General features: G+C 47.3%; 1 protein-coding gene across 1 annotated transcript in view; it reads right to left on the bottom strand.

The window, feature by feature from the left end:
* Positions 1-22024, bottom strand: part of ank1a (ankyrin 1, erythrocytic a) — a gene marked incomplete at its 5' end in the record, with an annotated part of 132459 nt that extends 110435 nt beyond the window's left edge. The window contains 1 exon segment of the mRNA XM_083645322.1: positions 21899-22024. Within this exon segment, the coding sequence (XP_083501448.1) occupies positions 21899-22024 (126 nt within the window).
* Positions 22025-22324: the final 300 nt, after the last annotated feature.

Genomic DNA, 22324 nt, shown 5'->3' with positions numbered 1-22324 from the left:
CCCGTTAGCAATTAATGCTCATTCAAGCACGCTCACACTGACACACAGTCAGGTCAGTATTTATTCGTAACTCCCTGCTCCTCCTCATATAAAACACGTTGAAATCTCTTCCTCACTCTGACAGTCTTCCTCCTCCCTCAGCACGGCGGGCCCCGCATCATCGATCAGCTCCTGCTCCATATGCATGAGCTCTGCAGAGGGTCTGGCAGGGCATGTTGGGGTGCAGGGATCCCTAACCCCCCCCCTCATCATGTCCGCCTATCCTGACAGCTGCTTGCTGAACGTTCCCGTGCTTATTAGTACTGGCAAATGAAGCGCCAAATCCCTCTCTCACTCCTCAAAAATCTGACGACTTTATCGACTCTGCAGCAGCAGGAGGAGGAGCACTTTTCTGTAACTTTCACTTACTATCACTGAATAAAATAGTCCCCATAGAGTCCTGTGGTGATGCGGGTATTTATAGCAGCTGCCCAGGGTATCTATGCAGGCAGAGAAGATGCAGCCATGTTGTGATGGATTTAACAGACTAGGTGCAGAGAGATGGTGGTGAGGCTTTATTGGCACGTGAGACAGATGTTACTACACATGAGGAATAAATCAGACGCTCTCCATCAGACATTGGCCTCATCTCTTTGGCCAAGTTGATAAGGTTTGACTGTCAGAAGCCTTAGTGAAGAATCTCAGCAGAATCGATATCGTTTGAGTTGACAGCCTTCACAGAGTAATAGATATACTAAATGTTTCATTGACGTTATTGTAAAATAATTAGGTTTTTTTAACCTCTTCACCCTTGAATTCCGTCTCTCCGCCTGTCATCCCCTCATCTCCATCAGCAAGCCTGAATAAGTGCAGAAAATGAATAATTGATGACTCTGCGTAACAGTATTGCAGATCAGCATTAAATGGCTGCACTGGAGCCGAGGGAGAGGCTGGTGTGAACGCTCACTTGGTATCTGGGACAATGTGTGAGTGCATGTCAGAGTCCTCTCCAGCCACCCTGCACAACACTGGCGAGAAGCTGTGAAGTCAGCACCGTTCCACTTCCCTCACATAGTCTCTCTCCCTCCTCTTCCTCTCATCACAGTTGGACTTGTCCATGACTTGTGGCCCCTCTTTGACCTGTCAGACTGCTGTCAACCTGTTCAGATGCTGCCGAAGCCAGAGGCAACCGCAATGTAGATCAGACCCAAACCCTGCTCCGACCAGCAGAGGGAGCTACACTCAGCTCATCCTTCACCTGTCCTTTATCAATCCATCTTTAAACTGAGATGTCCTGTATGTGCACTAAGCCTGCTATCCCATCTCAGTTTTCTTATATAGAGCCTCTATTGGGGAGGACAATGGAGAGCAAACATCTGGCTGGCTTACCTATCTGTCACAGGACATCTCTGCTATGATCTCATCTCTGCTGTGACAACTCCATTCGTCTCCATCCGTTTCTCCCTGCGACCTCTATTGTTCTCACTCTCTTCTGTTCTACCCGGCTACGCAGCTATATCTTTTTTGCAATTCTCATTAATCTTGCTGTTGAGGGAAACAGATGTCTGGATGTGCAGGGCGATACAGCAGGTGAACACACACGTGTGCACACACACACACACATACACAGTGTGTGTGTGTGCAGGCTTACACATACAGGATAGCAAAAAAATAAAAAGAATAATACAAAATACCTGTAACACACCCGCATTTAATTTTGCATATGCATGGGTTCCAGTTTGCATATTTAGGTGAGGGCAGTGACACAGGCCATGATGTGCTGAAGAAAGCTTAGCAGGTCCGCTCAAAACTGATGTGTAGCTTTGAAAACTTTGGGGAATTTAGTAAAATCGTAGAAAGAAAAAAGACACAACATGACAGTATATCATCTTGAACACAACAGATTTTTTTCATAGAAGTCTGGAAGTTTCTATTGTTCAAGGTATAGGCAGGGAGCTTAGTAATCTCAGGAGTAAAAGAAAAGCAGTGTGGGAGTTTAGCTACATTTAGGGCAAAGATAGAATGATCATATACTCTAGACATTTTCAAGTTAAAATAAAATGACAATCATCAAAGTGCCTAAACTAACCTTTTTATATGAAAAATGTTAAAGCCAACTGGAAATAATGTAAAACTCCTCAAATTAGTTTGCAGGGATGGGTATGAAATACAAACTTAAACACAGAATAAATACTGTACACCTCACCTGGATCGGATACTAAACGACAAATTGAAAAGCTGGGAACTTGGTGAGCTAGAATGGGTTAACATTGTCTAATATCTCTATTGGGAATGGAAGAGACTTTGACCTAATTTGACAATTCTACCCCATCTGCAGCAGCACGGTGAGATCAGGCAGGACTCTGATCAAAACGAGGGCACGATTGAGGAAAAGTGTGCATTGATTGGACAGATTATATATATCGATTTTTTTTAACTTGGACATGCCCTAACAAATAAAGGCATTTTAAACTATTGTCCTGCCTCTGTGCAAGTGTGCCTGAAGTAAGCCCATAGACTTCCTGTTATCTCTCTATTTCACTTGTTTTGATTCTTTTAATGTACAGTAATGCATTTTGCTTGTTCTTTACATGAACCTCACCTTTGTAATCTCTTTTCTTTCTGTATGCTCTTTACTTTGATCTATTTTATGTGTTTCATCTATTTTATGTAAAGCATGTTGAATTGCCTCCACAACAAGAGGTCAAGGGGCATCCTAGTAGCAGGAGAGAGAACCGCCCCCTAACTATGGCCCCAGACCTCTGGGGGGCAGGGGGAGCGAGATGGCTCTCTTCCTGGCTCTACCTCCTTCTAACTATGGCCCCAGACCTCTGGGGGGCAGGGGGAGCGAGATGGCTCTCTTCCTGGCTCTACCTCCTTCTAACTATGGACCCAGACCTCTGGGGGGCAGGGGGAGAGAGATGGCTCTCCTCCTGGCTCTACCTCCTTCTAACTATGGACCCAGACCTCTGGGGGGCAGGGGGAGAGAGATGGCTCTCCTCCTGAATCTACCTCCTTCCAGTCTTCACATGCCTGCACATCGACCACTGGCCTCACCTGGACCATACACGCACGCATGCCTCACGCGACATAGACACAAATATAATCAATAATTACTTCAATAGTTTCATGAAAAACAGACTACAATTGTGAGAAACTAAGTTCAAGCCCCTGTGAGAAAAGAAAAAGAAAAAGTGAAAATAAAAATGCAAATCATAATCTACTGTAAAACTGGTGTGATAAACATTCTAAACACACAGTCAGTATGAAATGAAATCAATAAGATTCATCAGATGAAGGATACAACGAAATGTGACTATAGCGAGATAAGATCAGATGAATGTGATGCTTGACTGGGAGACGGACAAAGGGGAGTGTGAGATAGCAGAAGGGGGGAGGGAATCAAGAAGAGCGAGCGAGTGGATGAAGTGGATCCAGTTTCGTCGACTCAGCAGGAAGCAGGAATGCAAAAATGCCTTGAATGGAGTGAGGGCAGGGGAGGTGGGGTATGGGCAAATTGATGAATGATGGGAAACCAGAAAACACTTTAAAGGGAAGACTTGTTCTGCATTGACCTTCAACTCAGCTGACCAAGGGCGGAAAGAGGCTCGCTGGATGGAGAGATGGAGGAGGAAGGAGAGGAGAGTGCGGCGGTCTCGTCGAATTATGTGTCATTCCCACCAGGGAAGAATAACATGGTTGAGCTGAGGCCATTTCTATAAAGGATTTATTAATTAATGCGAAAACTAAATGATGAGAGTCAATTAATCCTTCTCTGGGATTGGGGAATGGGATCATGTAACACAGATTTTGTGCTACGCTTCACAGGTTTTGTGAAATGGCTGCAGTTCCCTAACCTGATGCTGCCAGATGGCTTGGTATCACGTAACCATCTGGGAACGAGTCGCTTGGGAAAGCGTTTAAAAGAGGCAGGCACTTAAAAAAAATACCTAGCAGTGATTGGATGAACCGTCTGTCTATCACGTCTATCATGGGTTTGCTCTCGCTGGCCTCGCACCAAAGCCCGCCCATAGCTGCCTCACCTGTAGCACGCTGATTGGTGTGAACCCCTGGTGCTTCAGATTTAAACCAATACATTGGCAAGATCGATTTGTTTTTGTCGCGTGATCGTGATCTCATGATCTCACGCAAATCCAGCTGCCTTGCTAGTTAGCAGTTCTCCTCTATTTAATACACAAATACACCGAGTGATAAGTGAGTGAACGCATATGGAATGTGCTCAGAAGACACGTTCCCATTCCAGAAATGGTCTTCATGCTTTGACGTGAGCACCTATTAGACCTTTTCTTTTCTCACGCTTGGTGGAGGAGGCACAGCAGGTTCATCTGACTATCATATGACTGAGCAGCGTTCTATAGATTTTCTTCCCACCATTTTAGACGCCTGGGAAACCACAGCATCATACATCTATCTGTTACACATTTCTTTTGAATTGAAGGCTGGAAGAGACATAGGCCCGTTATTGATCCAGGAGCTATTTTGGTCGCAGTTTATGACCCAGAGGCCGCAGTATGGTCACACAAACAGGAAGCACATGCAAGCCACAGCACACACACACACACACACACACACACACACACACACACACACACACACACACACACACACACACACACACACACACACACACACACACACACACACACACACACACACACGCTCCAAATGCTGAAGCATTCCACCAGTGCGCAGGCAATTAAGGGTCTGTGCCTCAGGGGGTGTCGGGGCCAAAGTCACAGCGCTCTGACAAACACTTTCTCCATTAGCAGCACACTAACTGTCCTGCACAGCCTTAAGATGGGCTAGATTCTCCTGCACACTAACTGTCCTGCACAGCCTTAAGATGGGCTAGATTCTCCTGCACACTAACTGTCCTGCACAGCCTTAAGATGGGCTAGATTCTTCTGCACACTAACTGTCCTGCACAGCCTTAAGATGGGCTAGATTCTCCTGCACACTAACTGTCCTGCACAGCCTTAAGATGGGCTAGATTCTCCTGCACACTAACTGTCCTGCAGAGCCTTAAGATGGGCTAGATTCTCCTGCACACTAACTGTCCTGCACAGCCTTAAGCTGGGCTAGATTCTCCTGCACACTAGTCTCGCTGGCCAGCCTCCTCTCCCTTCCGTCCGAGGAGTCTGGTGCCGCGGAAACAGGCAACTGGGATTGATTGATTGATTGACTTTATTTGGTGATAAAAACAGGACATAAGACAACATATCACCGAGGATAAAAACACAATAAAGCCCGAAGGCTTATTTCCATTGTGGTCCCCATGGAGACAAGACAGACAACGTAAATACGTGTAACAAAGAAGTGCAAGTGGGAACATAATTTAAAACTAATACAACTCCATTAAAAGATAAATTACTAACTCAGTTTATAATTTACCAAAATAAAAAAATAAAAACTAGAACTAAACATATCAATCAATAAAAATAAAAGACCAGCTATACCATAAATAAATAACCAATTCAAGAACTAAAAAAGACAGGATAAAACGGTTTAACGGATGAGCCCTCCCCTGCTCTACAGCTGCTCTCCCATTGGAGCGACTGTTTCGGCCGGATGTCCGCTCCCAGCTTAATACAAACTCTGTCATTGGCTCTGACCATGTCAATCAGAGCGGCTTCCGCTCGCTCCTCCCTGTGTGTCGCTGTAAATAGTGCCCTGCCGCCTCAGTGAAAACAACAACGCGAACTAGCTAGCAAGCTAACGGCAGAAACCTAGCTCGTTGCTACACGCTGAAAACGGCAAATTGGATTGTTGGAAACTATTTTCCAAGGGCACTGCCGCTAAACGCCGCCCATCGCAATCCCACTATGGAGACCTGCGGCGCCAGACTCCTCGGACGGAAGGGAGAGGAGGCTGCCCAGCGAGACTACCTGCACACTAACTGTCCTGCACAGCCTTGAGATGGGCTAGATTCTCCTGCACACTAACTGTCCTGCACAGCCTTAAGATGGATAGATTCTCCTGCATTTATAGAGTCAGAGAGAAAGGAAAGGGTGGGAACATGTCATGAGGAGGCTAGAGGAGCAGGAAAGATGCAGGAAGGATACAGAGAGAGATAACGACATGGTGAATGCAGCGCAGATTATCATCTGCCCTCTGCTCCAGCTAGCAATAAGGATGAATAATCCACCTAAAAGACAAGCCGGATAATCTTTCTGAATCTGTCAGTTTCTCCATCTCCCCAAACAAAACAGGGATGGAAGAGACTGACAAAAATAACGAGACAGGAGGTAGAGGAAGTGAAATATGGATGTGTGTGTGTGTGTGTGTGTGTGTGTGTGTGTGTGTGTGTGTGTGTGTGTGTGTGTGTGTGTGTGTGTGTGCGCGTGTGCGCGTGTGCATGTAGAGATTCGAGAATATACTGTAAGAATGTCGGGTACATTTAACGGACAGTGTTTCTGTGTTTCTGACAGGAGCTAATTAGGGCCAGTCACTGAGCCAGCTGTTGGTTCTTAGCAGGGGCAGGTTAGTGACGTAAACATCCACAGCGCGCACACACACACACACACACACACACACACACACACACACACACACACACACACACACACACACACACACACACACACACACACACACACACACACACACACACACACACACACACACACACACACACACACACACACACACACAGTGTCACTCTGCCCCGGGACAAGGGCAGGGAGATCAAAGTGTTGCACTGCTCTCTTCTAATTAAGTTGAACTTTTCTCTCCTTTACAGTTGATCCTTTGGGGTTGGATAATGACTCAAAGCTTCCCAAAGTGTTTCTATTTTTAGCACTTTGTGATATATTAGGAGCCTCACGGCAGAGGATAGACGCAACTTTACAGATAAATTAAGAGGAGTGATTATGGACGCGTACAGAAGTGTTTGAGTGAAGAAGAAAAGAGAAGCACGAGGACATATGGAGAGAGTAAATGAGATGATGTCAGCGATTCGAGAGTCCTCTGTGTTAACACTAGGTGGCGACATCCGACGGCAGGCGACACTGTGCTGACTAAGGGCTGGCAGAGAGTGTGTGTGCGGTGCGTGTGCCAAGTCTACCTACATGTGTGCTTACATGTGACGGTGTGTGAGGTGTGGTTGACCTTGTACAGCTGACGCATATATGCAGATTCTCCGTCATCCTGAGCCGATATGCTTCTACAGTCTCTGAGGACCATCCCCTCTTAAACATTGGCTTGCTATCCGCATTGATTTAATACCAGGGGGGAAATGTAGCCAAAACATCGCAACAAATGTCCATTTACTACATCAAAGGCTTTATAAACGCGTGAGGTAGGAAGTTGATTTTTTCCTCATCAACCTACACAGCACTCCCATTTTCCTTTCTTTCCTGCCTACAGAAAACATTATAGGCTGCCGTAACAGTCAGAATGAGTGATGCTCCACCCCCCCCCCCCCTCCTGCCTCTCTCTCTCTCTCTCTCTCTCTCTCTCTCTCTTTTGCTCACTTAATCTCTCTCGCCCTCACTCTCTAAATGTGAATCCATATAGTGTTTAGTGCAAACCGGGAGGCTGAGGGAGGAGAGGGAGGTGTACAACTGTAAAGGATCGACGGAGAGATCTTGCAGTGTTGCAATGTGCTGCAAGTAGCTGCTGCAGAGCGAGAGAGAGGGAGAGAGGGGGAGAGGGAGTGAGAGAGAGGGAGAGAGATGGGAGGGAGAGAGAGGGGGAGGGAGAGAGAGGGGAGGGAGAGAGAGGGAGAGGGAGAGAGAGGGGAGGGAGAGAGAGGGGAGGGAGAGAGAGGGGGAGGGAGAGAGGTAGAGAGAGAGAGAGAGGAAGAGAGAGGGGGGAGGGAGAGGGGTGGAGTTGTAGTCCATATCGAAGCAGCAGGATTGATGAAGAGAGCGATGGAGGAATGTGCTCTGGGAGGGAGGGAGGAAGGGGGTGGGCACCTGGCGCCGCATCTGCTCAAGACCAGAGAAATCTCTGGGGTCAGCCAATTAGAGACAGGGTGACACCACGGTCCCCCCTGCTGGCTAGTAAATCCTGCACCACAAGACAGCCCACGTGCCTCTGTTCAACAAATGCAATGCCCCATACACCCTCCACACACACACACGCACACGCACACGCACACGCACACGCACACGCACACGCACACGCACACGCACACGCACACACACACACACACACACACACACACACACACACACACACACAGGATGCAAACAAACAATAATTGATGTGTTCTGAAAATAAATGTTATGTTTTATTGTGATTAATTGGTCTAATTCAACCATCATTGGTAAGATTGGTACGCGTCAAAACCGGAGACGACTCATATCTCATGCCTGTGGCAGCATGTGACCTTTTACAATACGGCTAAGATCTACACCCAAACCTGCCTGTTCTCCTGTACTCTCTGTACTGGCCTGCATGTGTATGTGTGTGCATGTCCTGTGAGAGAGCATTTTACAGTACAGGGGCTATGTGTTGAAATTTGAAGTCAATAAATCATTACCACATGGATTTTGAGACATGAGTATTATTACTGAAAACAAATTAAACTAAATAATCGCCTCTTTATACCGCATTTTAGATTGGGTGCCATGCAGGAGTTGATTTACGCCACAAAAGAGGAAGAGGGCGCTGTTCCTCCAGTACAAATGGAGGTACATTAACACTTCCAGAGTTTCTCGCAGTGGCAGGTCATGGAACAAGTAAAAGGCTGATGGAAAATCAAGTGCAATGATTGAAACCATAAAACTTTTGACTTCTTTGCAAAAGGAAGCAAAGGGGTTTATGGGATTACACCTGCAGCAATTAGTCAATGTGGATTTTTATCCTTAACGTGTTGCACTATTTTTAAATTTTAGACTGTATGAAAGATACATTTTATTAACTGATGCAATTAGCAAAGGGCTAAGAAGACATTTCCATTAACGATGGCGGAAAAAAACTTAACCCAGGACCAGGAGACATTCAGAAGAATTTAGACTGCGAGTTCCAAAACAAAGTCTGGGAAATCTAAAACAAATGATGTAAAGCATAATGAATGCATCTTGGAGCCTCATCTGCACCAGACACTGTTGGAGATAGATGCTACTTGGCTAGTGAACTAGCCAAGTAGTGAACTACTAGCGGAAATGATAAGACAGCTCTCATAAAACGTTTTCATGAAACTGTGAGGATGGATATGACGCTTTTTTTTCTTCCTTTCTTCCTATAGAAACAATCTTAGTTAGCAGCATCGTCCCTCTGCTCCTCAAAGCCATGAGAACTCAATAAAGCTTTGAATTTGGAGCTGCTTGCCTTGGATCATGTTTCTTTTGATATGACGAACGGAACTATGAAAATGATTGTTAGATTAACCGACTGAATGACAAAATGGTCACCAGTGAGTGATTGAAGCCTCGCATAAGATACAGGCTACCAACCAACTCACCGTACGGTACCAAGATATAATCCTTAATTTGACAATGATATACTGATGAAAATGTTCAATATAGGAATGTCTAAATGAATGAAGGTGTGATGTATGCTGTAGCATGACAGCTTTACTGGCCATCCCTCTGGAGAGCAGAGCATCAGTCTGCGTACATGATGGGATGAGTGCTGAGGAGGATCCGTCAGGTTGACACCACCTCTCCCCCGGGGCTTCAGATGAAGGGCTTTACAAATGGCTAAGCTTCTAATAACAAGTCCATGACACCAACAAAACTGTGATGACAGTTCACACGAGGATTCAATGACTCACAAAATAAGTAAGGTTTGTCATCAGATAGAGACCACCTAGGGCACAGTGTCATCATCTGTCACCCCTAATAATGACAAGCGTTGCAGTCATGATGCCCCCAAATCTAAATCCTTAATTTGCTTGCACTGAGTTAAAGGCGGCACTATGCTGCTCTAACACACGCATTTCTACGCCCCACTTTGGACCATACAGGGTTAATTCAGTCAGGAAATTCAGATTCTAATCATGGACTCAATTAGGGCTGCTGCAACCAACGATTATTCGTCGATTCTTTTTCTAGACTAATCAATTAGTCGTTTGGTCTATAACATGTCACAAAACGATGAAAAATATAGATTTTTTTGCTTTTTCCCCAAAGCCCAAGACGACATCCTCAAATGTCTTCTTTTGTCCTGACCAACAGTCCACAACCCAAAGATACTCAGTTTACTGTCATAGAAGACTAAAGAACCCAGAACATATTCATATTTAAGAAACTGGAACCAGATAATTCCACCCGCACCCCCCTTTAAAATTAGCCAAAAGAATAGTCGATGATTCATTTTCTGTCAATCGACTAATTGATTTATCGTTGCAGCTCTAGACTCAATCTTCTCCTGGCCAATCACAGGGAGACATCCTGAGCACATTAACCCAAACTAGCTAACATAAATCTTTGAAAAGGCTGACAGTCGCCTATACTGCCCCCACTCAGAGAACCGGAACTGAGAATTACAGACAGGAATATGAGCTACTGCCAGGGTTTGAATTTTGAATGAGTGTGTTTGAAATGTTATTCTTTTCCCGATGGTAGACAGAGCAAAGGAATCATCATAATCAAATCAAGTAAATGAGACCCCTGTCATCCATTACAGTGAATAGGGTGCAGAGTCACCCCGGGGTCACCCGCGCTCCTCTACTGTCTCACTCCTTTATGTTCTCACTCTCCATCCCCCTTGAATGGCTCTAACCCCAGGCTACGAACGTCTACAGCAAACACACTCTCTCGCTCTTGCTCACACACACACACACACACACACACACACACACACACACACACACACACACACACACACACACACACACACACACACACACTCTGGCTGCAGACATGCTCTGCTAATCTTAAGTTTCTAAGGTGCACTGGAGTGGAATGCCCACTCTGTATTTTGCCAGCTAGGATAAACAGAGCAAAGGCTTCTGCAAACGGAGTGGGACACAATACCCAGTCATCGCTCAAACTCATTCATTCTCAATCTCATTTTGTGCGATGTAGCATGAATGAATAAGGGATGACAGGTGGTGGGGGGACAGACAGGGAAAGAAAAATGAAAAAATCAGAGAAAACCATTATTCAAAACCATTATATATATACCAAACACCTACAAGTTACATGTATACTGTATGCCCAAACGACGTAGAACACACAGGACAGGTAACACCTCTCTCTCTACAGAGCAGAGCCTGTTGGATCGATACAGTGGTTGGGAGGCTGCACACTGCAGAGGCTCTGGCTACCGTTCATATCAGTGGTGAGGCTATGAAGAGCCAGCAGCTGGAGATCACACTCCACTAGGCCCTATCCCAGCCAGAAGGAGCTTAGGCACAGCTCACATTGGCTAACAGACACCTTTTCTTACAACGAGCTGTCCAGCAACGACTGATCAGATTCCGCTAAGAAGATATTGCCTCGTTCTCTCTCTCTCTCTCTCTCTCTCTCTCTCTCTCTCTCTCTCTCTCTCTCTCTCTCTCTCTCTCTCTCTCTCTCTCTCTCTCTCTCTCTGAGTCACTCTCTCCCTCGCTATCTTTCTTTGATGATGAGGATCCATTTCAATAACCCTGATCTCTCAATTCTGGTTTCTGGGAGTTACGTAACAGCTGCACTATCAGAATAACAATTGGGAGGAGTGATTATTAGCACAATGGGCCAAGGAGGGAGATAGAGGAAAATGAAGGGAGGGAGGGAGGATGGAGGGAGGTAGGGAGAATCTAAGAAAGCCCCTCTCTATGACACATCATTTCACCTGCTGTCTCACCAGAGGGAAACCAAACCAGTGGTGTAAATATATACTGTAGATTTGACTGTGCAGTGGAAGCCGAGCACAGACAGATGCTATGCTGCGCTTGTTTGGAGATTTACACAAACCTGTGTTCGAGACAAACGCTTCGCTGCAAGCGGCGCCGCAGTCCTACGTGTCAATTCAGCTTCATTTACAATCATTAGCCGCAAAGCACATCAATGAATGGTTTGAGTCTCTGGGGCTTATGAGGATTAGGAAAATCATGCATCCATCAATTTCTTTTATTACACAGATTATATGAACACAAATTCAGCAGGTACTGATGCTTGTAGGATATGGCTACAGCCTTAAGGGGAAAGAGGAAATCAGTAAAGCAATGCAGCAACGATCAAGCTGAAAACATGCCTAACCATCTCCCTGATAAACAATGTGGAAGGTCCTCAGCCTTAGAGTAGATTGGTCTCCTGGGGAAGCCTAGACCTCCTGCAGAGAGGGAGCGCCTGCTGGGTGTGGTTCTTTTGCTCTAAATCGTAACAAGGAACAGAGTGTTTTAAGAATAGGGGAGTCTATTATCGGCTGTATGTGTCAGGGGTTTTTCAAAATAACTTGAATGGGAGTGGTGGGGTATCTGAAAATCACTCAGTCCCTACATAGCTCATAAATCAAAGCGGAGGAGGAGGAGGCGGGAGGGATGGGGCATTGGGCTGGGGTGAGGAGGTGGGTGATTGGTTGGGGGTGGGGGCGGGTCTACCGGCCTCACGTGCGCCTTCCATTCCTGCTTTAATTCAAGGAGAGCAGGCTGCAGCTCCCAGGCAGCCACACTGCCCCAAGAGGAGAGCAGCTCCCAGGCAGCCACCCTGCCCCAGCAGGAGAGCAGCTCCCAGGCAGCCACCCTGCCCCAGCAGGAGAGTAGCTCCCAGGCAGCCACCCTGCCCCAGCAGGAGAGTAGCTCCCAGGCAGCCACCCTGCCCCAGCAGGAGAGTAGCTCCCAGGCAGCCACCCTGCCCCAGCAGGAGAGCAGCTCCCAGGCAGCCACCCTGCCCCAGGAGGAGAGCAGCTCCCAGGCAGCCACCCTGCCCCAGCAGGAGAGTAGCTCCCAGGCAGCCACCCTGCCCCAGCAGGAGAGTAGCTCCCAGGCAGCCACCCTGCCCCAGGAGGAGAGCAGCTCCCAGGCAAGCACCCTGCCCCAGCAGGAGAGTAGCTCCCAGGCAGCCACCCTGCCCCAGCAGGAGAGTAGCTCCCAGGCAGCCACCCTGCCCCAGGAGGAGAGCAGCTCCCAGGCAGCCACCCTGCCCCATCAGGAGAGCAGCTCCCAGGCAAGCACCCTGCCCCAGGAGGAGAACAGCTCCCAGGCAGCCACCCTGCCCCATCAGGAGAGCAGCTCCCAGGCAAGCACCCTGCCCCAGGAGGAGAACAGCTCCCAGGCAGCCACCCTGCCCCATCAGGAGAGTAGCTCCCAGGCAGCCACCCTGCCCCATCAGGAGAGTAGCTCCCAGGCAGCCACCCTGCCCCAGCAGGAGAGTAGCTCCCAGGCAGTCACCCTGCACCAGCAGCGCTTAGCTCCAGGAGGTGGACTGACTGAGAAGCATTCCCAGGCCCATCAACATGAGTGAGTGCCTCGGCTGGCCCTGCTGAGTCATCTGTCTGAGGGGTTCCACAGGGTCACCTGCGCCGCACCATGCCCCCCCGCGCACAGTTACACCCAAGACCTAACCCTAGACAAGGACGTGAGGGTCGGCCAAAATGTCCTCTCTGTGCTAAAATGTCATCAAACCAAAGGTGAGTGAGAGAGGGAGAGAGAAAGAAAGAGAGAGAGAGACCTGTCCCGAGCTTTGTGACGGAACGGAATATTTTCTTGTAGCAGGAGCCAATAATGAAATGGATCACTAGTCTGCCAATGTCCCTGAAGCATGGATAATTTGAAATTGATCGCTTCCACCTCATCAACCAATGAGGGTGCAGGTAAGTAAACAGGCCAGGCAGGCAGGCAGTACGAGCAGCAGGCGGCTAAGGTTGGCTCTAATGGGCTTAGTCACTGCCGCAGCACCTCCAATCCACTGCACCAAACCTGCACACACACATACAGGCAACATGCTCATACACACATCATGCAACAACACAGTACCAATAACACAGGAACTCAGGGAAGGCTCTGCTCCCCGCTTGGGCTGAGAGAGTAATTGACTGTGGAGGACAGAGGGAAAAGCAGACAGACGGAGAGGGACGGAGAGCGGGCCGCAGCCGGAATGCTGATCCAATCCCCTCCTCCGCTCTGTATCAAGACCGAGATAGCACTTGTCTTCCACTGCTGTAAATTCTCATCTGGCCATTGCAGTTTTCAGTGGCAGCCATATTAGTTCCACAGCCCTGCTCCATGTCCATTTCTTACCCATTTGAGATTCTATGCCAGCTGATGTTTTTGAACATTGGCTATCTTACCTTGGACTGGAGGTGTCTGGAGGGCTTTGTTACACATTGCAGCCAGACAATTCACAAAAACAACAAAGTAGCCAAATGTGTTCTCATTGACGGCTCTGAGTACCAGGGCCACTAATAGCCATGTCTTCAGCCACCATGGCTCTCTCTCGTCTCTGCAATGCACTGCCTGGCAAGCCACAGACACATAGGCTTGTCTAGACAGAAGCTGGGTACAAAAAATAAAATCAAACAAAATTGGGGAGTAGTCACGTCTCTGGATTAGGCAGTATCAGAGCAGGCCACAGTGTTACATGTTGACAGAGGAGTAGCTCCGGATTTAGATGATAGATGATGTCTTGGATTAGACTTTTTGTTTGTAGATTTTGGAGGGGTTCCTTCATATTCTCAAAGCTTGCTTGTCTAAAATCCCAACAATAACATACATACGTCCGGGTAGTGTAGCGGTAGATTCCCTGCCTACCAACACGAGGGTTGCAGGTTCACACCCCTGTGTTACATTACCTCCGGCTTGGTCGGGAGTCAATACAGGCATTATTGGCTGTGTCTGTGGGTGGGAAGCCGGATTGAGGGTATGTGTCCTGGTCGCTGCACTAGCACCTCCTCTGTTCGGGGCGGAAGGGAACTGGTGGGAATAGTGTGGTCCTCCCACGTGCTACGTCCTGCCGGTGAAGCTCCCCACTGTCAGGTGAAAAGAAGCGGCTGGCAAGTGCGCATGTGTCGGAGGAAGCATGATGCTAGTCTACGGCTCTACCCAGATCGGCAGAGGGTGGAGCAGCGACCGGGGCACCAGGGGGGAAAATTGGCCAAGTACAATTGTGGAGAAAATGGGGGGAAAATCAGAAGGAAATAAACATATAACTGAATACCACTTTGGGTAAATATTTAACCTTTCAGAAATTGTAAAGAGATTTGCACACAGATTCCCATGTTTACATTGCTCACAGACACAGCATTCACTGAAACGCAAAACTAACACATGCTCCAACCAAATGAGCAAACAGAAAATAACAAGAGACAAATCCATAATTGTACACGTGCTCAACAGACATCCTGAATGACACTATTGGTTTCTGTGTAAAGCCCTCAGGGCTTACCAAATAATGATCACATCGCAGTAAAACTATTGGTACGGAGAGCAAACTGATCTCTAAATGCTCAGGCTTTTCCTACCAACCCACAAGACCTATTTAGTTCCTTGGGGTGAGGGGGGACTACATTATGCATCGGTCTTGGTCTGTCTGTCCGTCTGTCTGTCCATCATACTGCAATGTTGACTCTGTGCCGCTAGGGGGCCGACGGGCCGTTGGATGCAATACACACACATTGAAAAGAGAGAGCCAGAAATGTAGAACTACACGTACTAAACACAAACCAAGGAACATAATCAGAGTATGGAGTTGTATTAAATAATTACAGCGATCGAGCTGCATGGCAGAAGCCAGCACCCTGCTGCTGGTGGAGCTGGTGAAGTTTTGCCACAATGCATCCACATACATACTCATCTTAATGGGCCCTATATATGATTTATTTTGTCCTTCTGAAACCATAATACAGTCAGAATGGCATTCAGATTCATGACTACCGTATCCAGTCGATTTGGGCCAAAAGTTAAACCTTTCCTTGGGGAACTACATTACTGGAGCCAACTGGTAGGCTCCTTTTTCTCTTGCTTGGTTTTCCACTGGGAATGGGTTGCTTCCTCTAGGGGGAGCTGTCTTATTTTAGCCCCCCACTAAAGGATGACCTATGGACTGGCTTGAGATACATCTAACTGTGCCCACCCTGTACATTCTCAGACCGGAAGTGTACGCTTCTAGACCCGAGGTGTACATTCTCAGACCGGATACATTTCTAGACCTACTCCTTCAAAAATAAAAGCCGTTAGTGCGAGTGAGGCAGGCGAGCAGCGGCCAAACACTGATGTTAGCAATAGCTAGATAGCAAAGTCCACATTAGCAAGCATGCAAGCTAACGTTTGATATGCTTATAATTCCTGGGATCCCGGGGTCTGTACCCCGGGAGCGGTGCTTAAGTGTGGGCCAGCAAGGTCTGGCCAGTGGGTAACGTAGGTCCCTGGAGGATGGTAGTAGTACCAGGACCAGGAACACAACGTTTAGATTGGAATACCAGGGGCACAAGGTCCTGGCGGGGCGGGGGTCTGTGTGTAGCCTGGGGAGGGGTGCTTAATAGTGGGTACGCACTATGTGGGGTGCTCCCACATAGTGGGATGAGGGGGCTGTCCTGGGTCTCTGAGGCCGACCATGAAGCTCACAGGGTGGATAGAGGGAGGCTGGGGTGCTGTCCTGGGGGTAGGTGGGGATGGGGTGGTTTGGCCAAGTACAATTGGGGAGGAAATCGGAGGAAATCGGAAAACAAAAACAAAAAAGCAGCTTTGCACAAAACATGACATTGTTCCATAAAAAGGAAGATGGGGATCTTGATTCTATTATTCAGTATTGTTTTGTGGTCACAAAGATGCTCTTATGCAGAGCAGTTAAAAGAAGTGCAACAGTCAGATAAGATCACCTTTAATTCCCATACTACCAAAGAGAAAGCAGCCGATATGTGAGGAGTACAAGAGGGAAACAACAGTAACAAGACAGCAAATTAAATGAAATCATTGTTACGGCCCTGAATGTTAAAAGTATCTTCAATAAGGTCGATTAGGTAGGCTACTCGTTGCCATGACCTTGGGAATAATCTGACACTTGAAAGAAGCAACTAAGAAATAAATAAAATGGTGGTTTCTCATGACTCATGAGCATGTGAGACCAATGATGAGCACGACAAAAAGCACTATTTCATACTTCAGGCTATTGACGCCAATTCAACTCAAAGGAGCTTTATAATGTGGACACAAACCCACATAAGAATAAGGTGAAAATAGGTGCTGACTGGGACAATGGGGCTTTGTTCACATCCTGACAATGCTCATTTTTCAAGAGGAGCGAACTCATCAATAAAAGTAATATGAGGACAACATTATCCACTGCTCAGCAATTGACCTGTGCTGTAATGTACCACTACACCATGAGGCCAATTAAAATGGCACTTTCACCCTTTGACGACTAATTGTTTAGCTTTTATCACAGTGGATATTCATTATGGAGCACATATTCATATACCCATAGGGATGTAAATAATCATGTAAAACACCACATACTCGACGTAACGTCGGCTGCAAACAGTTGATTGAAGAGATTAAAAAAACACATGCATAAAAGCTACAGGTAAAGCTTCAGACAGTAAAACCAGAACCTCAATAACTAACCCAATATGTTGGAACAATCAGTTGTACAAGACAGGTAAAGATAATTAAATAAATATACTAGTGATTCCGCATAATACCAAACTGTAGTTTATGAATGTAACCCTGGTTCTATGAGTAATATGAGTGAGGTGACTCGATTTGTGACTGATTTATTGTGCTGGATAAACCATTCAATTTCCTTCAGTGGTGAAGGAAACTGAAACTTATATAGAGATGTTACATGTTTCCAAGGGCACCACCGCCGCAAAAGTACCGCCACAGTGGTCGTGGCAATGATTGTATCTTTTCTGTTTGTTTGCACCAGTAAGAGTCCAACAAGATGGAAGATAGATGGAAGCAGAGAATCCACAGATTCCAACGGTATTGGTCTCATCACTGTACGACCAAAACTCACTGAGCTAGCAGCCAAAGAAAACCACTTGCTGCCGTGCCGGAAATAGTGCCCCTGGAAACAGGCAACACCTGTAACAAGGCCCTGGTTTGCAAAATGATGCACCAGTAGCTGTTGTTGTGATATTTGTTTCATTAGTGCGTGCGTGTGTGTGCATGTGTGTGTGAGTGAACTGTGTAGGGTAAATAAAAGAGGTGGGTCTATCACAGAGAAAGTGGTGACCTTGGCTGCACTGTGAAGATAGGGACACCCCCGAGGAGCAGGTCGATACACAAAACTGATGCCTGATGCAACTACAAAAAAACTAAACAGGTATCGAGTGGCAAACAAAGAAGCAAACCCGGCTACAGCCAAGTCTAACAGGGGCTTGTTAACCACCATGCATGTCAAAATCTGTCAATCAATCAACCTGTGAATTATAGACTGTGTACGACTACAGAGCTGTAGAGAGAAAACAAAGTGGCTGTTGTTGGATATTGTATTGTGTTCTTGAAAAGTGAGAGAGATTAAAAAGCACAGCATTAAAGGAGAATTCATTTTTACACCCTGGATCTTATTTCCAGCTTTAATTATGATGTTTAAGTCACCCTGACAACTTCGGTTTGATTAGCATCAGCAGAAACGATAATCAGTTTGAACTGCAACCTGAAAACGAGGAAAAGGGGGCATCTGAAATGATTGTATTTATGTCTAGTCAAAAGCTTATTTTCCGACACACAGCGGCTCATTATGGTTATTATATGATAGAGAGAACATGAATTAGCGATGTAACTTACCTCCGTGCTGCCGACAGCCTGCTCTGTTTGCTGTCCGTCACATAGATAGCACCTCCACTTTATCTCCCACTGCTCTTTGTAATCCATATATGGTATGGCCTTATTCCATACGAACGACAATTGAATTGAACTGAATCGTCCATAATCTTGAAATCAGATCATATCTATAGGCTACGCTAGGCTGGCTGCTACACAACAGACTGAGTCAACTCTGACCTGCCCCGGATGTGCTTCAGAAGAAGAAGGGAACTGCTTCCGTTTGGTAACAGAAAAAAGAAGAAAAAACCACAGAAGAAGAAGAGAAGCACATCCGGGGCAGGTCAAGGTTGACTCAGTTTGTTGTGTAGCTATGGTGTAGCAGCCTAGCTTAGCCTATAGATATGATCTGATTTCAAGATTATGGACCATATATGGATTACAAAGAGCAGTGGGAGATAAAGTGGAGGTGCTATCTATGTGACGGACAGCAAACAGAGCAGGCTGTCGGCAGCACGGAGGTACGTTACATCGCTAATGCATGTTCTCTCTATCATATAATAACCATAATGAGCCGCTGTGTGTCGGAAAATAAGCTTTTGACTAGACATAAATACAATAATTTCAGATGCCCCGTTTTCCTCATTTTCAGGTTGCAGTTCAAACTGATTATCGTTTCTGCTGATGCTAATCAACCCGAAGTTGTCAGGGTGACTTAAACATCATGAGTAAAGCTGGAAATAAGATCCAGGGTGTAAAAAAACTGAATTCTCCTTTAAGAGACAAGGAAACTAGGAAGAGAAAGAGAGGATGGGACAGAGAGAGACAGAGAGAGCAGAAAAGAGAATTCCCCCAGTGTTGACATCTGCTCCAGAAACCAAGAATGGCTGTAAGCTGGTGTTAAAAAAGGAGAGAGGCTGGGAGGGGGGAGGGGGGGAGCTGGAGGGAAGTGAGGAAGCTCGTTTGAGAGACTTAAGCTGCATGGTTATGTAAGTGATATGGGCCTCCTCTGAAACCAAACACTTTCAATCAAAGTTGGGCTGCATTAGTACCGGGGCCAGAACCTCCATCCCTCCCCCAAGCCTCGTCCATACTGTTAAGAGCTGCAGGCGGTGCCTTCCTGGATCCCATCCTGTCAGACACGCTCATAAAACACTTACACACAGCCTATCATGTGCACTGACCTTTACACTATCGTCCTTTTAGTGAGCACAAAAGGTCGGTTGATGCGTCTCTGAGAGGGGGTAAAGGTGACGAATATTAGGGCTGCATATTGCCACTGATTTCCCGATTCGATACGATTCCGATAGACAAAGCCCCGATTCGATTCCCGATTCGATATGATTCGATATTTCAGTTACAATACCAATTTTGCTTGGATATGAAAGAGATTCTCAAAGGACTAATGTTCTAAATTGTACAAGGAATGCTCTAATCTGGTGCATTATTAAAAATATGAATGTTTACAGATGTTTACGAGACTCGTTGCGCCAAGCATCCACGTGAAAAGGCATTCTATTAAAAGATCGATATTGGGATTTATGAATCGATATCAGTTGCTTCAATTCGATCGATTCGTATCAGGATTTTTTTTTTTTTTAACCCAGCCCTATTTTGCATGGTGACCACCTCGGGAGTCACTGGCTCGTATCACCATGGCAGACAGAGTGTGTGTCTCTGATGAAAGGACCGGTTCTGGCTCTCCAGCGAGGTGAGCCAAAGTTGCTATCTATGAGCCAGGCCCAACTCAGAGACACCACCTGCCCCAGGTATATCTGACTCATATCCTCCTCTTGGCACCCCCCACCTGGCCTCACACTTCTTTTTCTTTCTTCCAACTTTTCTATACCCACCCCTACCCCACCCCTACATTCTGCAGGCACAACGAAAACAATCAAACCCCATCCCAGCCCCCCAGCCCTGCCTCCCCTCCTTGGAGGTGATGAACAGCGGTACTGTGTGTCTCTCCATGACACTGTCTCTACTGCATCAGCATCCGATCAGTTTACAGCCAGCCTGGCACAGCGCAGGCTCGCTCACAGGGCGCCTGGCACAGCGCAGGCTCGCTCACAGGGCGCCTGGACTCGCACTCGCTCCACTGACTCGCTGCCGATACACAAACACAAAGTGGCGGTGACTCATTTTCATTGATAATGAGTCTGGAGTTGAAATGAGACGAGTCACTAGAGGAATAAAGTGGACTCTACGGCAGGTCGGTGTCCCTGCAGTCAGTGATTGACGGAGCAGAGATTTAGCCCCCGCCGGTCGCTCCAGAGCAGCCTGGGACTCCTCCGGGCGACACAAGCCTGCAGGTATTCCTCTGCAGTCATTACCATCATGCCTCTTAGAGGGAAAGCAGAGAAGAGGAGAGAGAGGAGCGCTGCGGAGGCAGGCAATCTCTCCGTCCTCCTGGATGATTAGTGTAGAGTGAAATGTTGCTCACTGATACCGCAGTGTGAAGACAAAGAGACAGAGAGAGACAGACAGAGAGAGACAGAAGGAGAGAGTGAGAGAGGGAAGGAGACAGAGATGTACAGAGGGACGGAGAGACGGAGAGACAGACGGCAGAGTACTACACTGCCTTATCGGGCAGCCAGGACAGGACAGTCAATAAAGCAGGTAGAAGCGGTCGAGAGGAGTAAGTAAGGAAAACATGCAGTGTGTGCTACCGTTTCCCCATGTCTGTATATATGCACAGTACATGTCTGTATATATGCACAGTGCATGTCTGTATATATGCACAGTACATGTCTGTATATATGCACAGTACATGTCTGTATATATGCACAGTGCATGTCTGTATATATGCACAGTGCATGTCTGCATATATGCACAGTACATGTCTGTATATATGCACAGTATATGTCTGTATATATGCACAGTACATGTCTGTATATATGCACAGTACATGTCTGTATATATGCACAGTGCATGTCTGTATATATGCACAGTGCATGTCTGTATATATGCACAGTGCATGTCTGTATATATGCACAGTACATGTCTGTATATATGCACAGTACATGTCTGTATATATGCACAGTACATGTCTGTATATATGCACAGTGCATGTCTGTATATATGCACAGTGCATGTCTGTATATATGCACAGTACATGTGTGCCAGGGAGACGTGGAAACGCGCTCATCACGGGGGTTTCCATGTGTGCCCCCAGCACCCCTGACCAGAGCTTAGCATGACAAGAGAAAAGAAGGGGGGCGTCTCTCCTTCCTGCCCCCCCACCCCCACCCTCCCTCTCCACCCTAACACCCCCCCCCCCCCCCCCCCCCCCCCGCTCCCCCCCTGCAAACAGTCCCGGGGTACCTTGCGCTTTTTATCCCGCGAGCGGTTCCTCTTCTTGGCCTTCTCCTCCTCCTTGTCTTTGCGGTCCTGCTCTAATTGGGCTTCTAAATCCTTGTTCTTGCGGAGGTGTTTGGCCGCTTGTGCCATGGCGCTGCCGGCGGCGGGGGTCTGGTCGTGGTCGGCGGCGGCGGCACGGCGGTGGCCAGGATCCTAAGGTGGCGGGTGGTGGGGGGGGGGGTCTGCAGTGGGGGGGCGACAGTGCTGGGAGTCCTGCCTGACGCGGGCCAACACTAAGGCTGCCACTGCTGTGCCTTCCTCTGGACACAGTCTGAGAGCTGCTCACTGCTCAGCCTCCTCCTCTTCAGCAGTGCAGTCACACACACACACACACACACCGGCGGTCCTCAGCCTGTCTGCTATGGGATGCTGCTGCAGCACTCGCTCGCT

Source organism: Poromitra crassiceps (genome assembly GCF_964638095.1).
Source record: "Poromitra crassiceps genome assembly, chromosome: 10".
Lineage (NCBI taxonomy): Eukaryota > Metazoa > Chordata > Actinopteri > Beryciformes > Melamphaidae > Poromitra > Poromitra crassiceps.
Note: the sequence above shows the minus strand (reverse complement) of the source record. Positions and strands in the feature narration are given on the sequence as shown.